The 22,143-nt window shown below is 42.4% G+C and overlaps 1 protein-coding gene across 1 annotated transcript in view; it reads right to left on the bottom strand.

Moving 5' to 3' along the window:
* The window catches only part of LOC124796005 (fatty-acid amide hydrolase 2-like), a 424,143-nt gene that overhangs the window by 61,155 nt on the left and 340,845 nt on the right, over positions 1-22,143 (bottom strand). The window contains exon 4 of the mRNA XM_047260088.1: positions 15,510-15,726. Coding sequence (XP_047116044.1) covers positions 15,510-15,726 — 217 coding nt within the window. The remainder of the gene's footprint in view (positions 1-15,509; positions 15,727-22,143) is intronic.

The raw sequence follows: 22,143 nt of genomic DNA, 5'->3' as shown, positions 1-22,143 counted from the left end.
CTAGAGACAGGTACAACGAAAAGACTGTTACACATTTAGCTTTCGGCCAAAACCTTCTTCAGATCCACAAACAGATACATCCCTTGTGATCCTATAAGCAGTACCAGGACCCATCCGAAAATGCAGTGTGGTATCACTTCTGTGTCCAATGTTGTCTTTGGGTGGACCACAGTCAGCACACCTCTGTCTGCTTCAGTGTCAAATGAAATCGCAACAGTGACTACCGTACTGACAGTCCCTTGTGCTCCTGGCATCACACAGTCTGTTTCTTCTGTTTCTGTACTTGCCTTGCTTCAAACAAGCCTGTTTAACTGAGTAAACTTACATGATTTACCTGTGTGGTTCTACACAGCTGGGGAACTATATGTCTGTTCCCTCAGGTGCTAGATGCATGGTATTGTGAGTGTGGCCATGTAGAAGCCATTGATTCCATCCACATTTCCATGACAGTCACAGGATCCCTACCCAAATGAGCAGTAATGTCATGAAGTTGCAAATTGCAGTCTCGAATAGTCCAGTCAAATGGTGGTTTTCCAATAGTAATATTGCAGAAGTTTTTTCCTCAACTGTTCTGTGTGTTCCCTGGGGGTGTTGAATCCTAATTTCATACTTGGTGCCTTGTAGCAGGTCGGCTTCACAACGAAAAATTCAAAGAGATATCAAAATTTTCGCACTTTTTTCAGATTTTCACTTATACACTGAAGAGCGAATGAAACTAGTTCACCTGTCTGTCATTTAGGGCCCCCGCAAGCACGTAGAATTGCCACAATGCAACATGGCATGGACTTGACTAATGCCTGGAGAGACACATGAACCTGCAGGGCTGTCCATAAATCCGTAAGAGTACGAGGGGGTAGAGATCTCTTCTGAACAGCACTTTGCAAGACATTCTGACATGCTCAATAATATTCATGTCTGGGGAGTTTGATGGCCAGAAGAGTTTTCCTGAAGCCACTCTGTAGCAATTCTGGATGTGTAGGGTGTTGCATTGTTCTGCTGAAATTAGTCAAGTCCGTCGGAATGCACAGCGGACATGAATGGATGCAGGTGATCAGACAGGATGCTTACGTACGTGTCATCTGTCCGAGTCATACCCAGACATATCAGGTGTCCCATATCACTCCAACTGCATACGCCCCACACAATTACAGAGCCTCCACCAGCTTGAACAGTCCCCTGTTGACATGAAGGATCCAATGGATTCATGAGTTTGTTTCCATACCCATACAAGTCCATTCACTTGATACAATTTGAAACGAGACTCGTCCAACCAGGCAACATGTTTCCAGTCATCAGCAGTTCAATGTTGGTACTGACAGGCCCAGGCAAGATGTAGAGGTTTGTGTCGTGCAGTCACCAAGGTTACAGGAGTGGGTCTTCGGCTCAGAAAGCCCATGTTGATGATGTTTCGTTGAATGATTCGCACGCTGACACTTGTTGATGGCCCATCATTGAAATCTGCAGCAATTTGTGGAAGGGCTGCACTTCCATCATGTTGAACAATTCTCTTCAGTCATCGTTGGTCTGTTTCTTACAGGATCTTTTCGCAGCCGCATCGATTTCAGAGATTTGATTTTTTACCATATTCCTGATATTCACGCTACACACGTGTAATGTTTGTACAGGAAAATCCCCACTTCATTGGTACCTCGGAGATGCTGTATCCCAACGCTCGTGCACCGACTATAAGCCACGTTCAAACTCACTTAAATCTTGATAACCAGCCTTTGTAGCAGCAGTAACCGATCTGACAACTGCGCCAGACAATTGTTGTCTTATATAGACATGGCCGACGGCAGCACTTTATTCTGCCTGTTTACAAATCTCTGTATTTGAATACGCATGCCTATGCCAGTTTCTTTGGTGCTTACCGAACAGTAAGATTTCACATCTCCACTCATCTTTTTTTTGGAATGTAGACCAGACGGTGCTGCTGCTCCGGCTAGGTGGCCAGTTGGCTTTACTGTATAAAATGGTAGAACTTATGCATTAAAATATGCACAAAAACACCCGAAATAAGCACTAAAATAAGGAAAATATGCACCAGGAATATGCACTTAAAATGAATGATCCTGTACCTAAATCCAACACCAAATAGAATTGGAAAAACAGAAATCTAAAAATTTATTAGTCATTCCTGACATTACAGTGATACTGATCCAATTATGAATTGATTTTAGTTGTGTATGTTATGGTAAATTACTTCACGTTTTTCTAACTCTTTCAGAACGGCCATCCTTCCATATGTCAAAATAGTTTTCACCTCTGGAAAAATCCCCTCCTGTCAAATTATGGTTGAAAGTACAACTTCATTGTCGCAATGTCACTTGCAAAATAATGCCCGAAAAGTACGTCCGAAATAATAATGATCGATATAATGTTTTTCTTTAACTCACAGATTTAACAGCAAGCAAGTATATGGCGATTTTGAAATTTATAAAAAAAAATTATTTAGAGTGTTTCATATAAATTGAGGGAATCACAAATTACTACAAATATTGCAGCGGCTGTAACGACTGAGCTTTTCATCGTAATTTTTAACTTTAAAGAAGCAATAGCGGCAGGTTCAACGCTGTGTTTCCAGACTGTATGAAAATTTGATCTATTTTTACATTCACGACAAACAGCCAGTGAGAGCTGTCGTAGAAATAAACTGCACGTTCTTAAATTTTGTTTTCGTCATCCTTCATCGTTGATGAGCATACCTTAGTATAAGTTCACAATAGTTGCGAGCAAAGCCCGGTTGCCTTGGTAGTAGTAACTTTTAAATGCAGCGCTAAAACCATGGAAAATTAGGCATATAATTTAATAAATTCTGGCTACGTTAAATAAAACAGGGATAAGCCTACTAGATTGTAGAGACATTGTTTTAAAAATTACTCCTCTAAATGTTCACTTTTCTTGCTTTTTGAGCAGCGAAGATCTTCACTAATTTCTCCATGTCGAGCAATTGTGCAATCTGCCATCCCGCTGCCATTATGGCTGGTTCTCACTGAAGATCTGAGACAGTTTTTAATTATCTTTAAGTCGAAAAAGCTACGTTCTGCAGAAGCTACAGATACCGGCATGTACAAAAATATTCTTCTCGTAGTTGTTACATATGGGAAAACGTCCTGAATGTTCATTTCGAAGATCTAGTGAAGTAATTTTAAACGTGTTCGCAATTTGTGGAAGCATAGGAGACACCAGTTCCAATTAGTTTGCAAAATCCTCCGAATTTATGTCTCCTGAATACATTTAAAGTTTTTCAAAGCTTCTGCAATATTTCTACTTCATATGTTGAAATAGTATTTTTTTGTTGCCAAATGCTCAACGTCACAGCACGTCACAGCAGTTATTGAGCTGCTGAAACTTTTCCTTCAAAGACAACAGTGGTATCTGCCACAACAGAGAAGAAGTTTATTCTTAAGCGGTTCTTCCTTACTTTCATAAGAAAACTCGCTTTTAATAGTTGCAGATCTGGGTTCCGTTAACTTAGCAACATTTCCTAAAGATGCAACTAATACCTCTGTTTCTTCCTTAACCTTTTCAAAACTGTTGGCTCTATATTCTTCCATAACACTAAGTGTTGATTTTATTATTTTCGCTGTAGTGCCTAACTGCGTACCTTCTTGCTCAACTGCTTTATTGACTCTGTTGACATGCAAAGGACGTTGTGCTATATCATAGCACACAAAGAAAACTTAAGTTTTGAGATTTCTTTCAAGAGACTAGATTCTTCACTGAAACACAACAGATCATTTTTACATGCGTTATTTAACTCTGTCAAGGCAAGTCTTTTCAGAACTCATAATCCGAACACTTCATTCAGTACTAGCCTCTCATCTTGTAACACACAGCAGCTTCAGAGTTAGGCTTATGTGATTCTCGAGCGCTTCTCAGCGCTTCACAGAAGCAGAAAATAATGTGAACAATCTTCGAACTACACCAAGAAAAGCAGCGCAGCTATAGATTATTTAACTGCAATCACTAACATCCAAGTTCAAGCTATGAACACAGCAAGGGATATAGCGAGCTCTTGGATTTTCTTCGATGATATGAGCTTGAGTACCACTCTTCTTGTCCTTCATGTTGCTCCCATTGTCGTAAGATTATCGCCTACAACCTGTAAGCAATATGGTAAGGTTGTGTATCATCTGAAGCAACAACTATGTAAGACCTTTTCCAGTACAGTCTCTCGCTTTAAAAAATAAAAAAAAAACCTCCTATTGTTGCAGCTGGTATGGAAAACACATCTATCGCTCTTAAGATCGCACTTAATTGTTCTTTGTCACTTAAGTGTAGTGTACTGTCCAGTATTACTGAATCATACTCTCATGCTCATAAATTAAGGATAATGCTGATACATGGTGAAACAACGCTCTGGTGGGGTGGGCGGTTTGCGTGTTTAAATCACCTCAGGTTATGACCATGCTGTGCATTTGACCTGCGGTCGTCGCACGGTGGCGCTGGCAGCAGTCCACATACGCAGAGGCGTGTTGGTGCATGTCAGAGTACGGTGCAGCGAGTAAGTGTGCAGACGTTTTCAGACGTGCTAATGGTGACTGTGTGTTGAAACTGGCTCAAAGAACACATACTGATGCGTTATGAGGGGCAGAATACTAGGGCGACTGGAGGCTGGTCAGACACAACAGGTCGTAGCACGGGACCACCGTGTGCCACAAAGAGCCCGCATCTCGTGGTCGTGCGGTAGCGTTCTCGCTTCCCACGCCCGGGTTCCCGGGTTCGATTCCCGGCGGGGTCAGGGATTTTCTCTGCCTCGTGATGGCTGGGTGTTGTGTGCTGTCCTTAGGTTAGTTAGGTTTAAGTAGTTCTAAGTTCTGGGGGACTTATGACCACAGCAGTTGAGTCCCATAGTGCTCAGAGCCATTTGAACCATTTGTGCCACAAAGTGTGATCTCAAGATTATGGCAACGATTCCAGCAGGCACAAAACGTGTCCAGTCTCTACACTACGGGACGTCCACAGTGTACAACACCACAAGAAGACCGATATCTCAGCACCAGTGCCCACAGACGGCCATGGAGTACTGCAGGTAGCCTTGCTCGGGATCTTACTGCAGTTGCCTCCAGTCACACAGTCTACAGGCGACTGAACAGACATGGTTTATTCGACCGGAGACCTGCAAGGTGCGTTCCACTGACCCCTGGTCACAGAAGAGCCCGTAAAGCCTGGTGTCAAGAACACCGTACATGGTCAATGGAACAGTGGTGCCAGGTTATGTTCACGGACAAGTCCAGATATAGTCTGAACAGTGATTCTCGCCGGGTTTTCATTTGGTGTGAACCAGCAACCATATACCAACCCCTTAATGTCCTTGAAAGGGACCTGTATGGAGGTCGTGCTTTGATGATGTGGGGTTGGATTATGATTGGTGCACGTACCCCCCTGCATGTCTTTGACAGAGGAACTGTAACAGGTAAGGTGTATCAGGACGTCATTTTGCACCAGCATGTCCGCCTTTTCAGGGGTGCAGTGTGCTCACCTTCCTCCTGATGGATGATATCGCACGGCCCCACTGAGCTGCCATCGTGGATGAGTACCTTGAAACAGGTGAATGGAATGGCCTGCCTGTTCTACAGACCTAAACCCCATCGAGCACGTCTGGGATGCTCTCGGTCGACGTATCGCTGCACGTCTTCAAACCCCTACGACACTTCAGGAGCTCCGACAGGCACTGGTGCAAGAATGGGAGGCTATACCCCAGCAGCTGCTCGACCACCCGATCCAGAGTATGCCAACTCGTTGTGTGGCTTGTATATGTGTGCATGATGATCATATCCCATATTGATGATGGGGTACATGCGCAGGAAACAGTGGCGTTTTGTAGCACATGTGGTTCGGAACAGTTTTCTCAACTTATCACCAATACCATGGACTTACAGATCTGTGTCGTGTGTGTTCTCTATGTGCCTATGCTATTAGCGCCAGTATTGTGTAGTGTCACGTTGTGTGGCACCACATTCTGCAATTATCCTTAATTTATGAGCATGAGTGTATTTATTTTTGAGTATGGCATCTTTCATGATAGATACAATCTCATCACATGATAATGATTTCATTTAGTGTGTCCTTACTTAGGTAAGAAATTAACCAACCTTACAGATTTATCCACATTATTACTATGATCACTTAATATAGGGCTGAAGTTGGCCATTAATTCTACTTCATCCAAAAAGTGTCCATTACCTGCATATCCAAACTTTGCATGGTCGCCTTTTGATACAAGATTCCTTTCTATGAGGAAACGTCTACGGAAAATAATCTTAACAAAACCCATCTCCATCTCTCTTTTCCTTGATGAGTTTGATCTTGAGTTACCTTATCAATTAATTTTGAGTTTTTAATGCTCTATGAAAGCACTTTCCACTTGCACATTTCAGTAATGTGGCTGTGGGGTAGTTATGATTAGAGAAAACTACCGATAAGCTTTGCCAGTCTCTGAGATTATTTGTTGTGATAGCGCCAGCACTCGAACTGAGCAACTTGCAACAAAGCCAACGGCATCTTTTGTTGGAGAATATGCAAGGCACATTCGCTTAACTTTTTCATTATTTGAAAGATGACAGAAGCAATGAAAAACAGTAAAACACCTTATCTCTCTATCCATAGGACCTTTTTTCACCAATATCTTGCCTACCTTCTTTGATTGGTCTCATCACGAATGTAAAATTAGAGAGATTAGAGCGCGCACGGAGGCTTTCAGACAGTCGTTCTTCCCGCGAACCATACGCGACTGGAACAGGAAAGGGAGGTAATGACAGTGGCACGTAAAGTGCCCTCCGCCACACACCGTTGGGTGGCTTGCGGAGTATCAATGTAGATGTAGATGTAGATCCTAAAATAATCATTTATAATATCGGGCCAGGTTCCCATATCGCCAAGATCATCGACAGCTTGAAAGCTGTTACCTTCTTTAGATGAGTTTCTTTCCTCTTGAAGACCTTGGCCTGCTTCGGTTTCTCCTGCAGTGACATTATTGTCAACTATTTCTGCTAGTGGAACAGTTTCATCAGCCACTAGTTCTTGCTTGCTTGAAATGTACGATTCTTCAGCATTATCAACTGATGAAACTTCAGCATCACTACATCCTTTCACATCACACTGTATATTCACTGAAACACTACTAATTCAGTTTAAAAATTTATTTGGTGAACACTTCTGCCACAACGCTCTTTTATGTTCTCACACCTTTTTGGCACCCAAAATCGACACTACATCTACATCTATACTCTGCAAACCATCGTGAGGTGCATGGCGGAGGGGACGTCCCATTATATCCGTTATTAGCATTTCTTCCTGTTCCATTCACGTATGGAGCGAGGGGAGAATGATTGTTTGAATGCTTCTGTGCGTGTAGTAACTATTATAATCTTATCTTCATGATCCCTGTGTGAGAGATGAGTAGGGGGTTGTAGTAAATTCCTAGAGTAATTATTTAAAGTCGGTTCTTGAAACTTCGTTAACAGACTTTCTCGGTATAGTTTACGTCTGTCTTCAAGAGTCTGTCGTTTCAGTTTCTTCAGTATTCAATGTCCTCTGTTAGTCCTACGTGGCACGGGTCCCACACACTTGAGCAATATTCTAAGATGGGTCACACTAGTGATTTGTAAGCAATTTCTTTAGTAGACTGATTGCACTCAATTAACCGGAGTCTACCACCTGGTCTATCCACGACTGAACCCATGAGATCATTCCATTTCATATCCCTACAAAGTGTTACACCTAGGTATTTACACGAGTTGGCCGATTCCAACAGTGACTCATTGATATTATACTCATAGGATACTACGTTTTTTCGTTTTGTGAAGTGTACAATTTTACATTTCGGAACATTTAGAGAAGTTGCCAATCTCTGCACCATGTTGAAATCTTATCAAGATCTGACTAAATATTTATGCAGCTTCTCTGAGAGAGTATTTCAGTATAGAGAACTGCACCATCTGCAAGAAGCCTGATTTTACTACTAATATTGTCTGTAAGGTCTTTAATATACAACAGCAAGGGTCCCAACACACTCCCCCGGAGTACATCCGAAATCACTTCTACATCTGTCGATGACTCCCACCCAAGATAAAATGATGTGTTCTTCTTACCAAAAAGCCCTCAATCCAGTCACAAATTTCGCTTGATACCCCATATGATCGTACTTTTGATGATAAAGGGCGGTGCAATACAAGTACACTACTGACCATTAAAATTGCTATACCACGAAGATGACGTGCTACAGACGCGAAATTTAACCGACAGGAAGTAGATGCTATGATATGCAAATGATAAGCTTTTCAAAGCATCCAAACAACGTTGGCGCCAGTGGCGACACCTACAACGTGTTGAAATGAGGAAAGTTTCCAACCGATTTCTCATCCGCAAACAGCAGTTGACCAGCGTTGCCTGGTGAACGTTGTTGTGATGCCTCGTGTAAGGAGGAGAAATGCGTACCATCACGTTTCCGACTTTGATAAAGGTCGGATTGAAGCCTATCGCGATTGCGGTTTATCGTATCGCGACATTGGTGCTCGTGTTGGTCGAGATCCAATGACTGTTAGCAGAATATGGAATCGGTGGGTTCAGGAGGGTAATACGGAACGCCGTGCCGGATCCCAAAGGCCTCGTATCACTAACAGTCGAGATGACAGGCATCTTATCTACATGGCTGTAACGGATCGTGCAGCCACGTCTCGATCCCTGAGTCAACAGATGGGGAAGTTTGCAAGACAACAACCATCTGCACGAACAGTTCGACGACGTTTGCAGGAGCAGGGACTATCAGCTCGGAGACGACATTTTTTTCGGATGAATACAGGTTCTGTTTACAGCATCATGATGGTCGCATCCGTGTTTGGTGACATCGCGGTGAACGCACATTGGAAGAGCGTATTCGTCATCGCCAAACTGGCGTATCATCCGGCGTGATGGTATGGGGTGCCATTGGTTACACGTCTCGGTCACCTCTTGTTCGCATTGACGGCACTTTGAACAGTGGACGTTACATTTCAGATGTGTTACGACCCGTGGCTCTACCCTTCATTCGATCCCTGCGAAACCCTACATTTCAGCAGGATAATGCACGACCGCATGTTGCAGGTCCTTTACGGGCCTTTCTGGATACAGGAAATGTTCTACTGCTGCTCTGACCAAGACATTCTCCAGATCTCTCACCAATTGAAAACGTCTGGTCAATGGTGGCCGAGCTACTGGCTCGTCATAATACGCCAGTCCCTACTCTTAATGAACTGTGATATCGTGTTGAAGCTGCATGGGCAGCTGTACCTGTACACGCCATCCAAGCTCTGTTTGACTCAATGCCCAGGCGTATCGAGGCCGTTATTACGGCCAGAAGTGGTTGTTCTGGGTACTGATTTCTCAGGGTATATGCACCCAAATTCCGCGAAAATGTAATCACATGTCAGTTCTAGTATAATATATTTGTCGAATGAATACCCGTTTATCATCTGCATTTCTTCTTGGTGTAGCAATTTTAATGACCAATAGTGTATTTGTGATCCATTCTACACTCTAGCATAACACAAATCACAGGCTCCGATAGCACCAGACACAGACCATAGACTGCCTTCGTACTTCACACCTGACTGAGTTGCTGAACCAAGATACAGGAAACTTTGTCCCTTTAGTTCAATGCGCCTGCCCATGGATTATAGCTCAAGCAGGATACGGTGGCCGATGCGCAGTGATCAGTTTACGTCCGAAGGGATGGGCGAGATCATTCATTTGATGGAAGGGGAGGCCGATAAGTGTTTTCCACCTTTTGGCCGTCACCAATTACAGAACCGAGGGGGTGTTCCCTGCAATCTTTCTCAAACGATTTTACAGAAACTATTTGTTAAAAAAATAGTTTTTGCTTTACTTATAGCTCTATATGTCAGGTTCATGATGATGTGACCATTATTTCGTTAATGGTCCCAGTTATTGTGGTATTTACGTGAAAGTAAGACTGCGCGAAATTCTGAAAGTTTGCAATGAAAAACAAAGTCGCTATGATTTTGCTTTTGGTGCACATTACATAATGTGTTGTTGCATATGAAATTTAGTTAACATATTGAATTTTTCTTTAGACTTGGGTAGAGGTATCTGTCACCAGTCACAAGAAAATTGATTTGATGTAGCACACTCATTTGCGATCGTGCCTCGCCAGCGATAAAGCCAGCGTGAAATATCTGCAACATTCCTCATGTCTCATTAACAGTTTCGGATATCGAATGGTTCAAAAGGCTCTGAGCACTATAGGACTTAACATCTTAGGTCATCAGTCCCCTAGAACTTAGAACTATTTAGACCTAACTAACCTAAGGACATCACACACATCCATGCACGAGGCAGGATTCGAACCTGCGACGTAGCAGTCGCGCGGTTCCGGACCGAACTGCTTAGAACCGCTCGGCCACCGTGGCCGGCTCAGATATCGAATTGAGATTATGGCAAACAATAGCATGTACAGAGGAGAGTATTTTACCATATCATTGTTATCTAAAACTTGGTTATCTACCGTTTTATTCCAATAACCACAGACTTTTTCGGTTAAAGAATGTAATTTTGAAGAACTACCGATAGCTGGTGAAACAAGAAATGCCATGGGTTTTGGAGCAACATATGTGAAAATATTACACTCTTTTTTTTGCACTTTTTTCATAAGCTGACTTTACTTTTCCTTGGTTCCTCACTTAATAAACTTAATAAACCACTGTTTCAGAATTATGTTGCAGTTGTGTCCGCACAACATGTTAGTGAGGTGAGACAGTGTAAAATTGTCTGTGCTTTTGCAAAAGAAGAAAATTTTGACATGGCAACCAGAGAAATGAGTAGGTTTCACTCCAAATTCGCCACTAATGATGCTTCTCTGAAGGTTACAAATGGTTAATAAGCCAGGCGAAAATAAATTTCTGCAATTTTGGAGGAATTCTTTTTAGGTCCTAATGAAAGCATAGGTGACTGTAGATGTTTTTCAATGGCCACCATGCAATTGTGGACATGGAGGGGCCCCACTTAATATTTACAAAAAATTTAGGCTTCAGTTCAAAACGGCAACTTCCCCTCCAGCGCTCGGTGTTTCCCCTACAGCGCTCTGAGCAACCCCCCACCACTGCCACTCTCCCCACACTTCCCCAGCAGATTGAGCATCTAGCCGCCACAATATTTTGCGGGAACTGTAGCAGTGGAAACCCCAAACCGCTTGCTAGCCTACATGGCGCTCTTTGTCTATCACAGGGGTTCCCAACAAAATTTTCTTGAGGACCCCCTCATCGAGCATGATTGGTACCTTGTCATATCACACTATCAAGTACCTAAAAAAGCCAAATTAAGAGTATTTTTATACGTTTTCTATTTTTGGGACTTAGAAAAAATATTGACATATTCATTATTGAAAAAATATTGAGCTTATAAGTTTTTCAATTTAGCCATCATTGTTATTGTTAAATTTTTCATTATTGCTCAAAATCTTTGTCTTCAAATCTGGGTGTTCATTCGAAAGGCTTTCATAGCAGATTACACATTGAGGTTTAGGCTGTTGCTCAGGTCCAGTGAACGTAAAACCGATTTACAAGTAATCAGAGTTATATTTTCTAATTTTTTCAGTAAGCTTAACACTGATCTTGGAAGGGTTAGGTTCAAGGGACGCTGACGATTTAGGTTCAATGGACACTGACAGCTTCGGTTCGAGAGTCACTGACTTACTTGCTTGAACATCAAATGCATTATCTTCCTCTTCATCTGTAGGCCTTTCTTGTTTTAACGAACCACTTTTTAACCAATGGTCCATTTTGAACTACGCAAACTGTAGCTTCCGCGAAAAACAACGCTTTGCAAACACTACTGTTTTAATACAGAATATTGAATATGTAAACAACAAGGTCTGTGAAAGGCCGGGTAATAAATTAACAATGGCTGATTGTCGTCTGAAATGCGAGTTTCTGTGTAAAGTGACTGTCAGTTGTCAGCTGCAAAGAGGCAGCGCGCGCAGTCTAACGGCATACAGCAGAACTATTTGCCTCTATCTAATTCTAGTTTTGTGCTAGAGTGTCAGTTGGCTCTATGAATATGCTAGACACAGAGGTTAGCGTTCGCCAGAGCTCTGCTCATGCAGAAAGCGGCCAAAACGAAAAATCTGTTTTCATACGAAATATATTTAATATATTTGTTATTCTAATAGCATCTTGCGGACCCCTCTGGCATAGCTCTCGGACCCCTGGGGGTCCGCGGGCTACCTGTTGGGAACCACTGGTCTAGCAGCCAAGGCGTCTCCCGCCACTCTGCAACATCAAATGTTTCTCTTTATCTCCGCAAAGCCCTGCGACCGACTGGGACAGAAATGGAAATCCCCATCTTCGTTGGTTCGCTGGCAGAGAAACTGCTGGTGGTATTCATCAAAGCTCTTCAGTTTAAGGGGACATGTCCCTGAATGACCTCCATTTTTAACGTTCTCTTTCCCCCTCACAGTATTACTGATCTCTAAAGCAGAAGTAGCTCAAAATTTGTACAAACTATTAGGATTATTAGTCAAAGCATTTCTGAGAAAATCAGTTAGAAGTCTATTATACTGTTTAGTTGACAACAATATTCATAAGAGGCTAGAAAACAGAATGCTGTTTAGCTGAGGTACGATTTTCTTTCGTACCATTGACTGTACAGCTTAGAAAAACAGTCATGCTACAGACAACATTGAGGGAAGTTTGTTATCCCTCCATTTTCCTCTTCGGAAGCTAATCTGTGAGAAATTTACAAAATTTATTGTACCATGAGAAATATACTTAAAAATTTAGATCAGCGGTCAGACACATTGTCATCATATTTTAGAATTTTCTGAAAACAGTAGTCAAGTGAACTTCAGTCATTTCGGGGAAAAGTGTATCTGAACGACAAAAATTCAGGTTTCTGGTAAATTGGATAAGAAGATTCACAAATTTATTAGCTTATCATTATGCAGTTTTAGAACATTCAAGCTGCATGTTCCTGTTGGTCACCTGCTTCTTTATCTTCCTTCCCCCTTCTCTTCACTCTTTTATTTATCCTAGCCTCCTTGGTAACAGCTTCTGTAGCTCCCTCGGCTTCAGTTCCTTGCAGCCAGTGGGTTCTAATTTTTTCAGAAGACCAACCCTAGAAATTGCACCGTCATTAAAAGTTATTATTGCAGCCAGTACACCTACTTTCAATACTGTGAGCCTGACAAAATACAGTTTTCGGTATGTAACTCTTGAAACTTCCTGTTGGGATTCTGTGACAGACCATGAAGGTACGTCCTAAGAAATTTTGCATTTGCCAGAGCTCTTTATTTAGGCTAAATTGTCTCCATAGCAGCAAGGAATGCTTGTGGGTGTATTGTACGCCTGTACATCCAATTTCTGCAGGTGACTGCTGAAGCAAATGACGTATATTATTCGATGTTGCCCTGAACTGGTTGCCTCGAAACCTCCATTTGGTATTAAATTTCTTTGTTCTTGGCATTTATAACACAGACACTGAAACAGAAGAACACAGCAGCAGCTATGAAGGATAGGGGTTTCAAATTCCGAAAGCAATAAGTAAACAAACATAAGATCTTGGGTTGCAGCCAAGCCACAGCATCCTAGATACACCTGCACTCAGGTTCCGGTAGTGAGAGCCTTCTAAAATACACCTGTGTTTATGATCCATATCCAAAAACCGAAAAAAGTAATGAAAAGAAAGATACATCACGCATTCTGGCGCAATTTGAAAGGACAAGGAGCGTGACACCTTTGCAACATTATTTTCAAACTAATTTTATGAACAAATGAGAAATAAAAATGTCCATAAACTATAGATTTTTGTAATCGGCATGAAATGCTCTTTTCTATAGAGCGGAAGTATATTTTTCATAGTTTTGGTCATTTGCCACGAGAAAGCCCCTTACACAAAAATACACTACTGGCCATTAGAATTGCTACACCACGAAGATGACGTGCTACAGACGCGAAATTTAACCAACAGAAAGAAGAGGCTGTGATATGCAAATGATCAGCTTTTCAGAGCATTCAAACAAGGTTGGTGCCGGTGGCGACACCTACAATGTGCTGACATGAGGAAAGTTTCCAACCGATTTCTCATACACAAACAGCGGTTGACCATCGTTGCCTGGTGAAACGTTGTTATGATGCCTCGTGTAAGGAGGAGAAATGCGTACCATCACGTTTCCGACTTTGATAAAGATCGGATTGTAGCCTATCGCGATTGCGGTTTATCGTATCGCGACGTTGCTGCTCGCGTTGGTTGAGATCCAATGACTGTTAGCAGAATATGGAATCAGTGGGTTCAGGAGGGTAATACGGAACGCCGTGCTGGATCCCAACGGCCTCGTATCACTAGCAGTCGAGATGACAGGCATCTTAACCGCATGGCTGTAACGGATCGTGCAGCCACGTCTCGATCCCTGAGTCAACAGATGGGGACGTTTGCAAGACAACACCATCTGCAAGATCAGTGCGACGACGTTTGCAGTAGCGTGGACTATCAGCTCGGAGACCATGGCTGCGGTTACCCTAGACGCTACATCACAGACAGGAGCGTCTGCGATGGTGTACTCAACGACGAACCTGGGTGCACGAATGGCAAAACGTCATTTTTTCGGATGAATCCAGGTTCTGTTTGCAGCATCATGATGGACGCAACCGTGTGTGGCGACATCGCGGTGAACGCACATTGGAAGCGTGTATTTGTCATTGCCATACTGGTGTATCACCCGGTGTGATGGTATGGAGTGCCATTGGTTACACGTCTCGGTCACCTCTTGTTCTCATTGACGGCGCTTTGAACAGTGGACGTTACATTTCAGATGTGTTACGACCCGTGGCTCTACCCTTCATTCGATCCCTGCGAAACCCTACATTTCAGCAGGATAATGCACGACCGCATGTTGCAGGTCCTGTACGGGCCTTTCTGGATACAGAAAATGTTCGACTGCTGCCCTGACCAGCACATTCTTCAGATCTCTCACCAATTGAAAACGTCTGGTCAATGGTGGCCGAGCAACTGGCCCGTCACAATACTCCAGTCACTACTCTTGATGAACTGTGGTATCGTGTTGAAGCTGCATGGGCAGCTGTACCTGTACACGGCATCCAAGCTCTGTTTGACTCAATGCCCAGGCGTATCGAGGCCGTTATTGTTGTGGTTGTTCTGGGTACTGATTCCTCAGGATCTATGCACCCAAATTGCGTGAAAATGTAATCACATGTCAGTTCTAGTATAATATATTTGTCCAATGAATACCCGTTTATCATCTGCGTTTCTTCTTGGTGTAGCAATTTTAATGGCCAGTAGCGTATGATCAACAATCAAAGCGCTCTGGCAGGGCTAGTGTGAGTGGGGCCTGTTAACACTCTAAATTTGAAGAACTTCTTTCATTTAACGGGAATCAAGAGTGAATGAAGTGTGAAGAAATATTTACAGGGCTCAAGTCCGCCCGCACTCCCCCCCGCGACTGCGTTAGCCTTCAGCCGTCCGTGGCCTTCATCGTGATCGTGCTGCAGTCTTACCTTTGAGTGTGCAGCTCTCTTTGACAGTGAAGGGCACTCCGTGCAGCGGCGGCAGCTTGTGCAGGTCCCCCGCGGCACCGCGCTGGGCTACCAGGCGGTCCGCGTCCCGCGCCTCCTCCACAGCCGCCTCAAAGCGCCCCTCCACCAACGCGTTCAGAAAAGGGTTGACCGCGCGGATACGCTCCACGTACGCCCGCACCACCTCCTCGCTGCTCACCTGAGTACGAAACAAGCCGCCGCTGCTCACACGATACACTTTATTAAAAATATATATATATATATATATATATATATATATATATATATATATATATATAAATTTTTACATTACGAATGAAAACACACAAGACACTGGTGTAATATTCTATAATATTTATTATTCTTGATCATACAGTGTAAGCTTTCACGGCCGGTACTGTCTTCAGTTAAAACTTTCGGGTTGACAGGCCGTGGCCGAAGTATTAAACTCTCCCCTGACGTTTCGTCTCCGACTGCGGGAGACATTCTTGGAGGTACAGCGGCGAACTACGAAGAGAACGCAAGGAAGCGCTGATTGTGTAGGCAGTACAGGTGGCGCCAATGTCGATCACGTGGCGTCGGCTATATGATTGTCTTTGGTTGTTGTTGTTGTTGTTGTGGTTTTCAGTCCTGAGACTGGTTTGATGCAGCCCTCCATGCTACTCTATCCTGTGCAAGCTTCTTCATCTCCCAGTACCTACTGCAACCTACATCCTTCTGAATCTGCTTAGTGTATTCATCTCTTGGTCTCCCTCTACGATTTTTACCCTCCACCCTGCCCTCCAATACTAAATTGGTGATCGCTTGATGCCTCAGAACATATCCTACCAACCGATCCCTTCTTCTAGTTAATTTGTGCCACAAACTTCTCTTCTCCCCAATCCTATTCAACACCTCCTCATTAGTTATATGATCTACCCATCTAATCGTCAGCATTCTTCTGTAGCACCACATTTCGAAAGCTTCTATTCTCTTCTTGTCCAAACTAGTTATCGTCCATGTTTCACTTCCATACATGGCTACGCTCCATACGAATACTTTCAGAAACGACTTCCTGACACCTAAATCAATACTCGATGTTAACAAATTTCTCTTCTTCAGAAACGCTTTCCTTGCCATTGCCAGTCTACATTTTATATCCTCTCTACTTCGACCATCATCAGTTATTTTGCTCCCCAAATAGCAAAACTCCTTTACCACTTTAAGTGTCTCATTTCCAAATCTAATTCCCTCAGCATCACCCGACTTAATTCGACTACTTCCCATTATCCTCATTTTGCTTTTGTTGATGTTCATCTTATATCCTCCTTTCAAGACACTATCCATTCCGTTCAACTGCTCTTCCAAGTCCTTTGCTGTCTCTGACAGAATTACAATGTCATCGGCGAACGTCAAAGTTTTTATTTCTTCTCCATGGATTTTAATGTCTTGGGTAATGCCAACATTCTCGATTGAAAGCAATCGATTGCCTTCCTTTGGCGCTGAGGGATACAAATGCTGATAAAAACATTATTGTCCTTAATGCAGATAAGGGTAATGCCACCATCATACTGAACAGTGAGGGCTATCATGGAAAAATCAATATTTTGGTTACCTCCAATTACAAAAAACTCCAGAAAGATCCGACTATGAAGATTTAAGAAAGACCAATCGACTGGTGAAAGCGTCTTCATTCGCCTCCGGCGATAAGAAGCTGCTTTGTAAAACAGAGGCGTACCTACCTAGACTTTATGGCTTACCCAAAGTGCATAAACCTGAGATTCCGTTGAGGCCAACTGTCAGCGCTATAGGCGGACCAATACACGAGTTAGCTAGACACCTTGCCTTATTGCTGCAACCTTATGTTGGTAGGACTGACAGTCATATTAAAAATTCAGCTCATTTCATGGACAAATTAAAGGAAACGAGCGTGGGCCCGGATGATATCCTCGTCAGTTTTGATATTGTGTCGTTATTTACCATGATTTCGGTATCTTATGCATAGCGGATATTTTTCCAACCGATATTGTGGCATTATTCCGACACTGCCGCACCACAACCTACTTTCAAAAAATGGCTCTGAGCACTATGGGACTTAACATCTCAGGTCATCAGTCCCCTAGAACTTAGAACTACTTAAACCTAACTAACCTAAGGACATCACACAACACCCAGCCATCACGAGGCAGAGAAAATCCCTGACCCCGCCGGGAATCGAACCCGGGAACCCGGGCGTGGGAAGCGAGAACGCTACCGCACGACCACGAGATGCGGGCACAACCTACTTTCAATACAATAATAACTTTTATGAACAAAATGGTTCAAATGGCTCTGAGCACTATGGGACTTAACTTCTGAGGTCATCAGTCCCCTAGAACTTAGAACTTCTTAAACCTAACTAACCTAAGGACATCACACACATCCATGCCCGAGGCAGGATTCGAACCTGCGCTGTTCCAGACTGTAGCGCCTAGAACCGCTCGGCCACCCCGGCCGGCTTTTATGAACAGATGGATGGGGTGGCTATGGACAGTCCTCTTAGTCCTGCTGTGGCTAACTTATTTATGGAGACCTTTGAACAACGGGCGTTGGAAACTGCCAGTAAGAGACCAGCCAGATGGTATCGCTATGTCGATGACACGTTCGTAGTATGGACACATGTAGCAGAGGAGTTGGATGCCTTTCTGACAGATTTAAACAGCATTAATCCGAAAATCCAATATACTACGGAGAAGGAAAGGAATGGGCAATTGTATTTCCTGGATGTGTCTGTGGTTAAACGACGGGACGGAACGTTGGGCCATAATGTGTATAGAAAGGCCACACATACTGATCGTTATCTACATAAAGATTCAAACCACCACCCTAGACAAAAAAGAGGTATAATGAAAACCTTGGTAGACAGGGCGTAGAAAATTTGTGAACCTGTTTATTTAAAAGATGAGATTGAACATCTACGGTCAACTTCCGTGAAGAATGGCTATTCTAGCAAGGATATAGATCGAGCACTTCGCTCTAGGCAGAGAATCAGGAGCAACGATGAACAACAGTCGCCCAAGGATAAAGTTTTTCTTCCGTTCATTAGTAGGGTCACAGATCGCATTGGGAAAGTTTTAGGCAAGTATGGGGTGGAAACTATTTTCAGACCCACCAGGAAAATAAAAGAATATTTAAGATCGGCAAAAGATGCACGACACCCTTTGGCTACACCGGGGGTATATAAAATTCCTTGTGGTTGTGGACAGGTTTATATCGGTACCACAAAGAGAAGTGTGAACACCCATATTGTTGAACATAAGAGGAATTGCCGCCTGGGTCACACGGATAAATCGGCAGTAGCGGAACATGTTTACCAGGAAGAAAAAAAATGGTTCAAATGGCTCGGAGCACTATGGGACTTAACAGCTGTGGTCATCAGTCCCCTAGAACTTAGAACTACTTAAACCTAATTAATCTAAGGACGTCACACACATCCATGCCCGAGACAGGATTCGAACCTGCGACCGTAGCAGTCGCGCGGTTCCGGACTGCGCGCCTAGAACCGCGAGACCACCGGCTTTACCAGGAAGGGATCATGAAATAAAATTCAGCGAGACGAACGTCATATCAAAAACCTAACATTATTATGCACGCATGTATAGAGAGGCTATCGAGATTGATAAACACCGTAATAATTTTAACAGGAAAGACGAAGGTGTTAAACTTGATAAAATTTGGATGTCAGCGTTGCACCGCAAGCGTGACGATTGATTACCTCCAATCGAGAATGTTGGCATTACCAGAGACAATCTCATAGCCAACGCCACGTGATCGACAGTGGCGCCCTCTGTACTGCCTATATAATCAGAGTTTCCTCGAGTTTTCTTCGCAATTCGCCGCTGTACCTCCGAGGATGTCTCCCGCAGTCAGAGACGAAACGTCAGGGGAGAGTTTTATACTTCGACCACGGCCTATCAGCCCGAAAGTTTTAAGTGAAGAAAGATTTATTATCCTTTTCACAAACCGGTTTTTGGCTGTTACGCCAATATCAAGTACATACGTAAATATGTGGTGAGGTGAAATTTTTGTGTGATCAAAGTTTTTAAACTAGTGCATCCATAGAGTATGTATGGAGTGAGCAATCGGATGCGCAGAATGAGAATTCCATCCGCGACGTCTTCTGCAGCTCAAGTCATGCGATTTCGGGGTGGCGCATTTTATTCCGTATATCACTTGGTGTATTTTGAGTGTTACTACTACGCTGGTACACACAGATCACTTTCAGACACGCGTTTTACAGACATCTCAACGGTTTGATACCAGGAATTGAAGTTGGCTTAAGGATGTGAAGAGCGGTGGTATTGTGCTTTTTCGACACAGTATCATAGCTCAGATTACATTTTATTTAAGTTTTTTCGGTAACAGGATAAGACGTGACAGCCAACAGTAAGTTTTCACGTTTTCTGTTGCATTTATTAATTGTCGTATCTCTGTTTTAATTAATTAAGCTACAATGACACTGTAGACGGTGCCGAAATATCACAAAAAGACAACGCATTTGGAACTATGGAATTGTTACAGTAAGTACGGTAAGCGATTTGCACCACCTGTTTGCGCATTATTGTGTTCAGTGTTTCTTTATTCACCCTTCTGCTTTTTATAGACAATTAAAATATCTATAAAATTCTTTCGCCGTCTTATCAGAATAGCAAAACCATACACTACGCACAAAAAAAACAAAAAAAAAAACAAAAGCAATGCCCGAACTCTGGAGCAATAAAAGAAGTGAAAGTCAACAAAAATTTTCTAGGTTTTGTATTGCACTGATTCGATTCGTCGAATCTATTTCAATTAATTACGTTACAATGACAATCTTTTGCAGAAATACTTAGATACACACAAGGGTTTGTGAGAACCTGCGTAAAGTGGAGGAAAGACTGCCAAGTACAAATTTTATCTGCATATGAACGTAGAATCAGTATGTATATACTGACTGGCAGTTTACTCACACAAATTTATCTAGCACTTGTCTCATAAACACACGGCTTAAAATTGCAGGAATTCTCTATACAAGACTTAACAGTACCATGTCTTGATATTTTTCAATATATAAAGTGTCTCATATCAAAGACATTTACAATTATACTTTCGTTTTACAACCTTTGAAAAGCAACTGGTCCTCCTTTCACATACTTCTCTTTTTATTCGTAGCAACGACAACACTACACCATAGCTGTTACAAAATTCAAACGTGCGAAAACGTGTTTAAAACAAGGGAAATATGTATAATATTCAAGTTTTGCTATAACTGCAAATTGTAAACAAGCAGCGTCGTCCCAAAATCACATGACTCGCCCAATTTGATGATGAGAACATGTGCTGTAGACTATGCTCACTCTATGGATATACATACTCTATGAGTGTATTTACAGAGTATCTCGCTTTCCAAACATGAAAAATGTTAATATTTGATTTAGGCCTAAATCGAGAGGAACTGTTTCAGTGAAAATACGATGTAAAAATATTTAACCGAGATAAATACGTGACACGTTAGCTAGTGAACTTTATAACAAATTACGACAATTGTTCTAAGAAGAAAATAAACAATAACTTTGGTGACATACCCCAAGGGAGTGGCTGAACAAAATAATCTTGTCTTTAACAGGTCCTAAATAACAAAGATATAAGATATGCTAATGAGATTGAATAGGTAAGTGATGAGCTGTGATTATACCTACAGCTGCAGTGGGAATCACTATACGCAGAACGAACTAAAATGAAATTAATAGTACAAAAATCAACGCTGATATCGAAAAATTCTCTTTAATTCTATATCACAAATGGATATCGCGATACGCAATTACAAAAATATGGCCGGCCGGAGTGGCCGTGCGGTTCTAAGCGCTACAGTCTGGAACCGAGCGACCGCTACGGTCGCAGGTTCGAATCCTGCCTGGGGCATGGATGTGTATGATGTCCTTAGGTTAGTTAGGTTTAATTAGTTCTAAGTTCTAGGCGACTGATGAACTCAGAAGTAAAGCATAGTGCTCAGAGCCATTTGAACCATTTTTGAACCAAAATATGTATCATGAGTAAATCTAAAGAGGTATAACAAAAAGTACTTTGATTATTTATCGGAAAGAAAACCAATCAAATATCGTAAAAGAAACCACTAGAACTGTAATGAGGACAACTTTAAATAGCACTATTTTCTTAAAATTATCGTGATGACTTACGAGTTGTATAATACTGTAATTACCTCCGAAGCAGAAGAGAAAATATTTTGTCTCTCGTATACATCAGAGATTATAAATATAATTTCTCTCGAAACCTACGAAAATATGACAACAAATGGCGCTATAAAGAAATGCTGTTCAAAATACGCACCATAATGTGACGTCACAGCAGCCATTACGATTACGTCATTGGTCAAATCCGACGGTTAGTACTCCCAATTTTTCTTGACTCGTCAGGAACACTAAGTTAAAAATGTAGTATCTCTAACACTTTGGTGTGAGCAATGCAGTGATGCTTATTGAGACAAGATCGCATTATTTCTGCGACTTGAAGCGATCCGGCTAGCGAACTGTGCTCCAGGAACGATGAACTGCCGCAAACTTCTCAGATTAATCCAAGTAACTCAAGACGATTAGCTCAG

The sequence above is a fragment of the Schistocerca piceifrons genome, chromosome 4 (assembly GCF_021461385.2).
Source record: "Schistocerca piceifrons isolate TAMUIC-IGC-003096 chromosome 4, iqSchPice1.1, whole genome shotgun sequence".
Classification (NCBI taxonomy): domain Eukaryota; kingdom Metazoa; phylum Arthropoda; class Insecta; order Orthoptera; family Acrididae; genus Schistocerca; species Schistocerca piceifrons.
The sequence above is the reverse complement of the archived record's forward strand: the minus strand, read 5'-3'. Positions and strand labels throughout refer to the sequence as shown.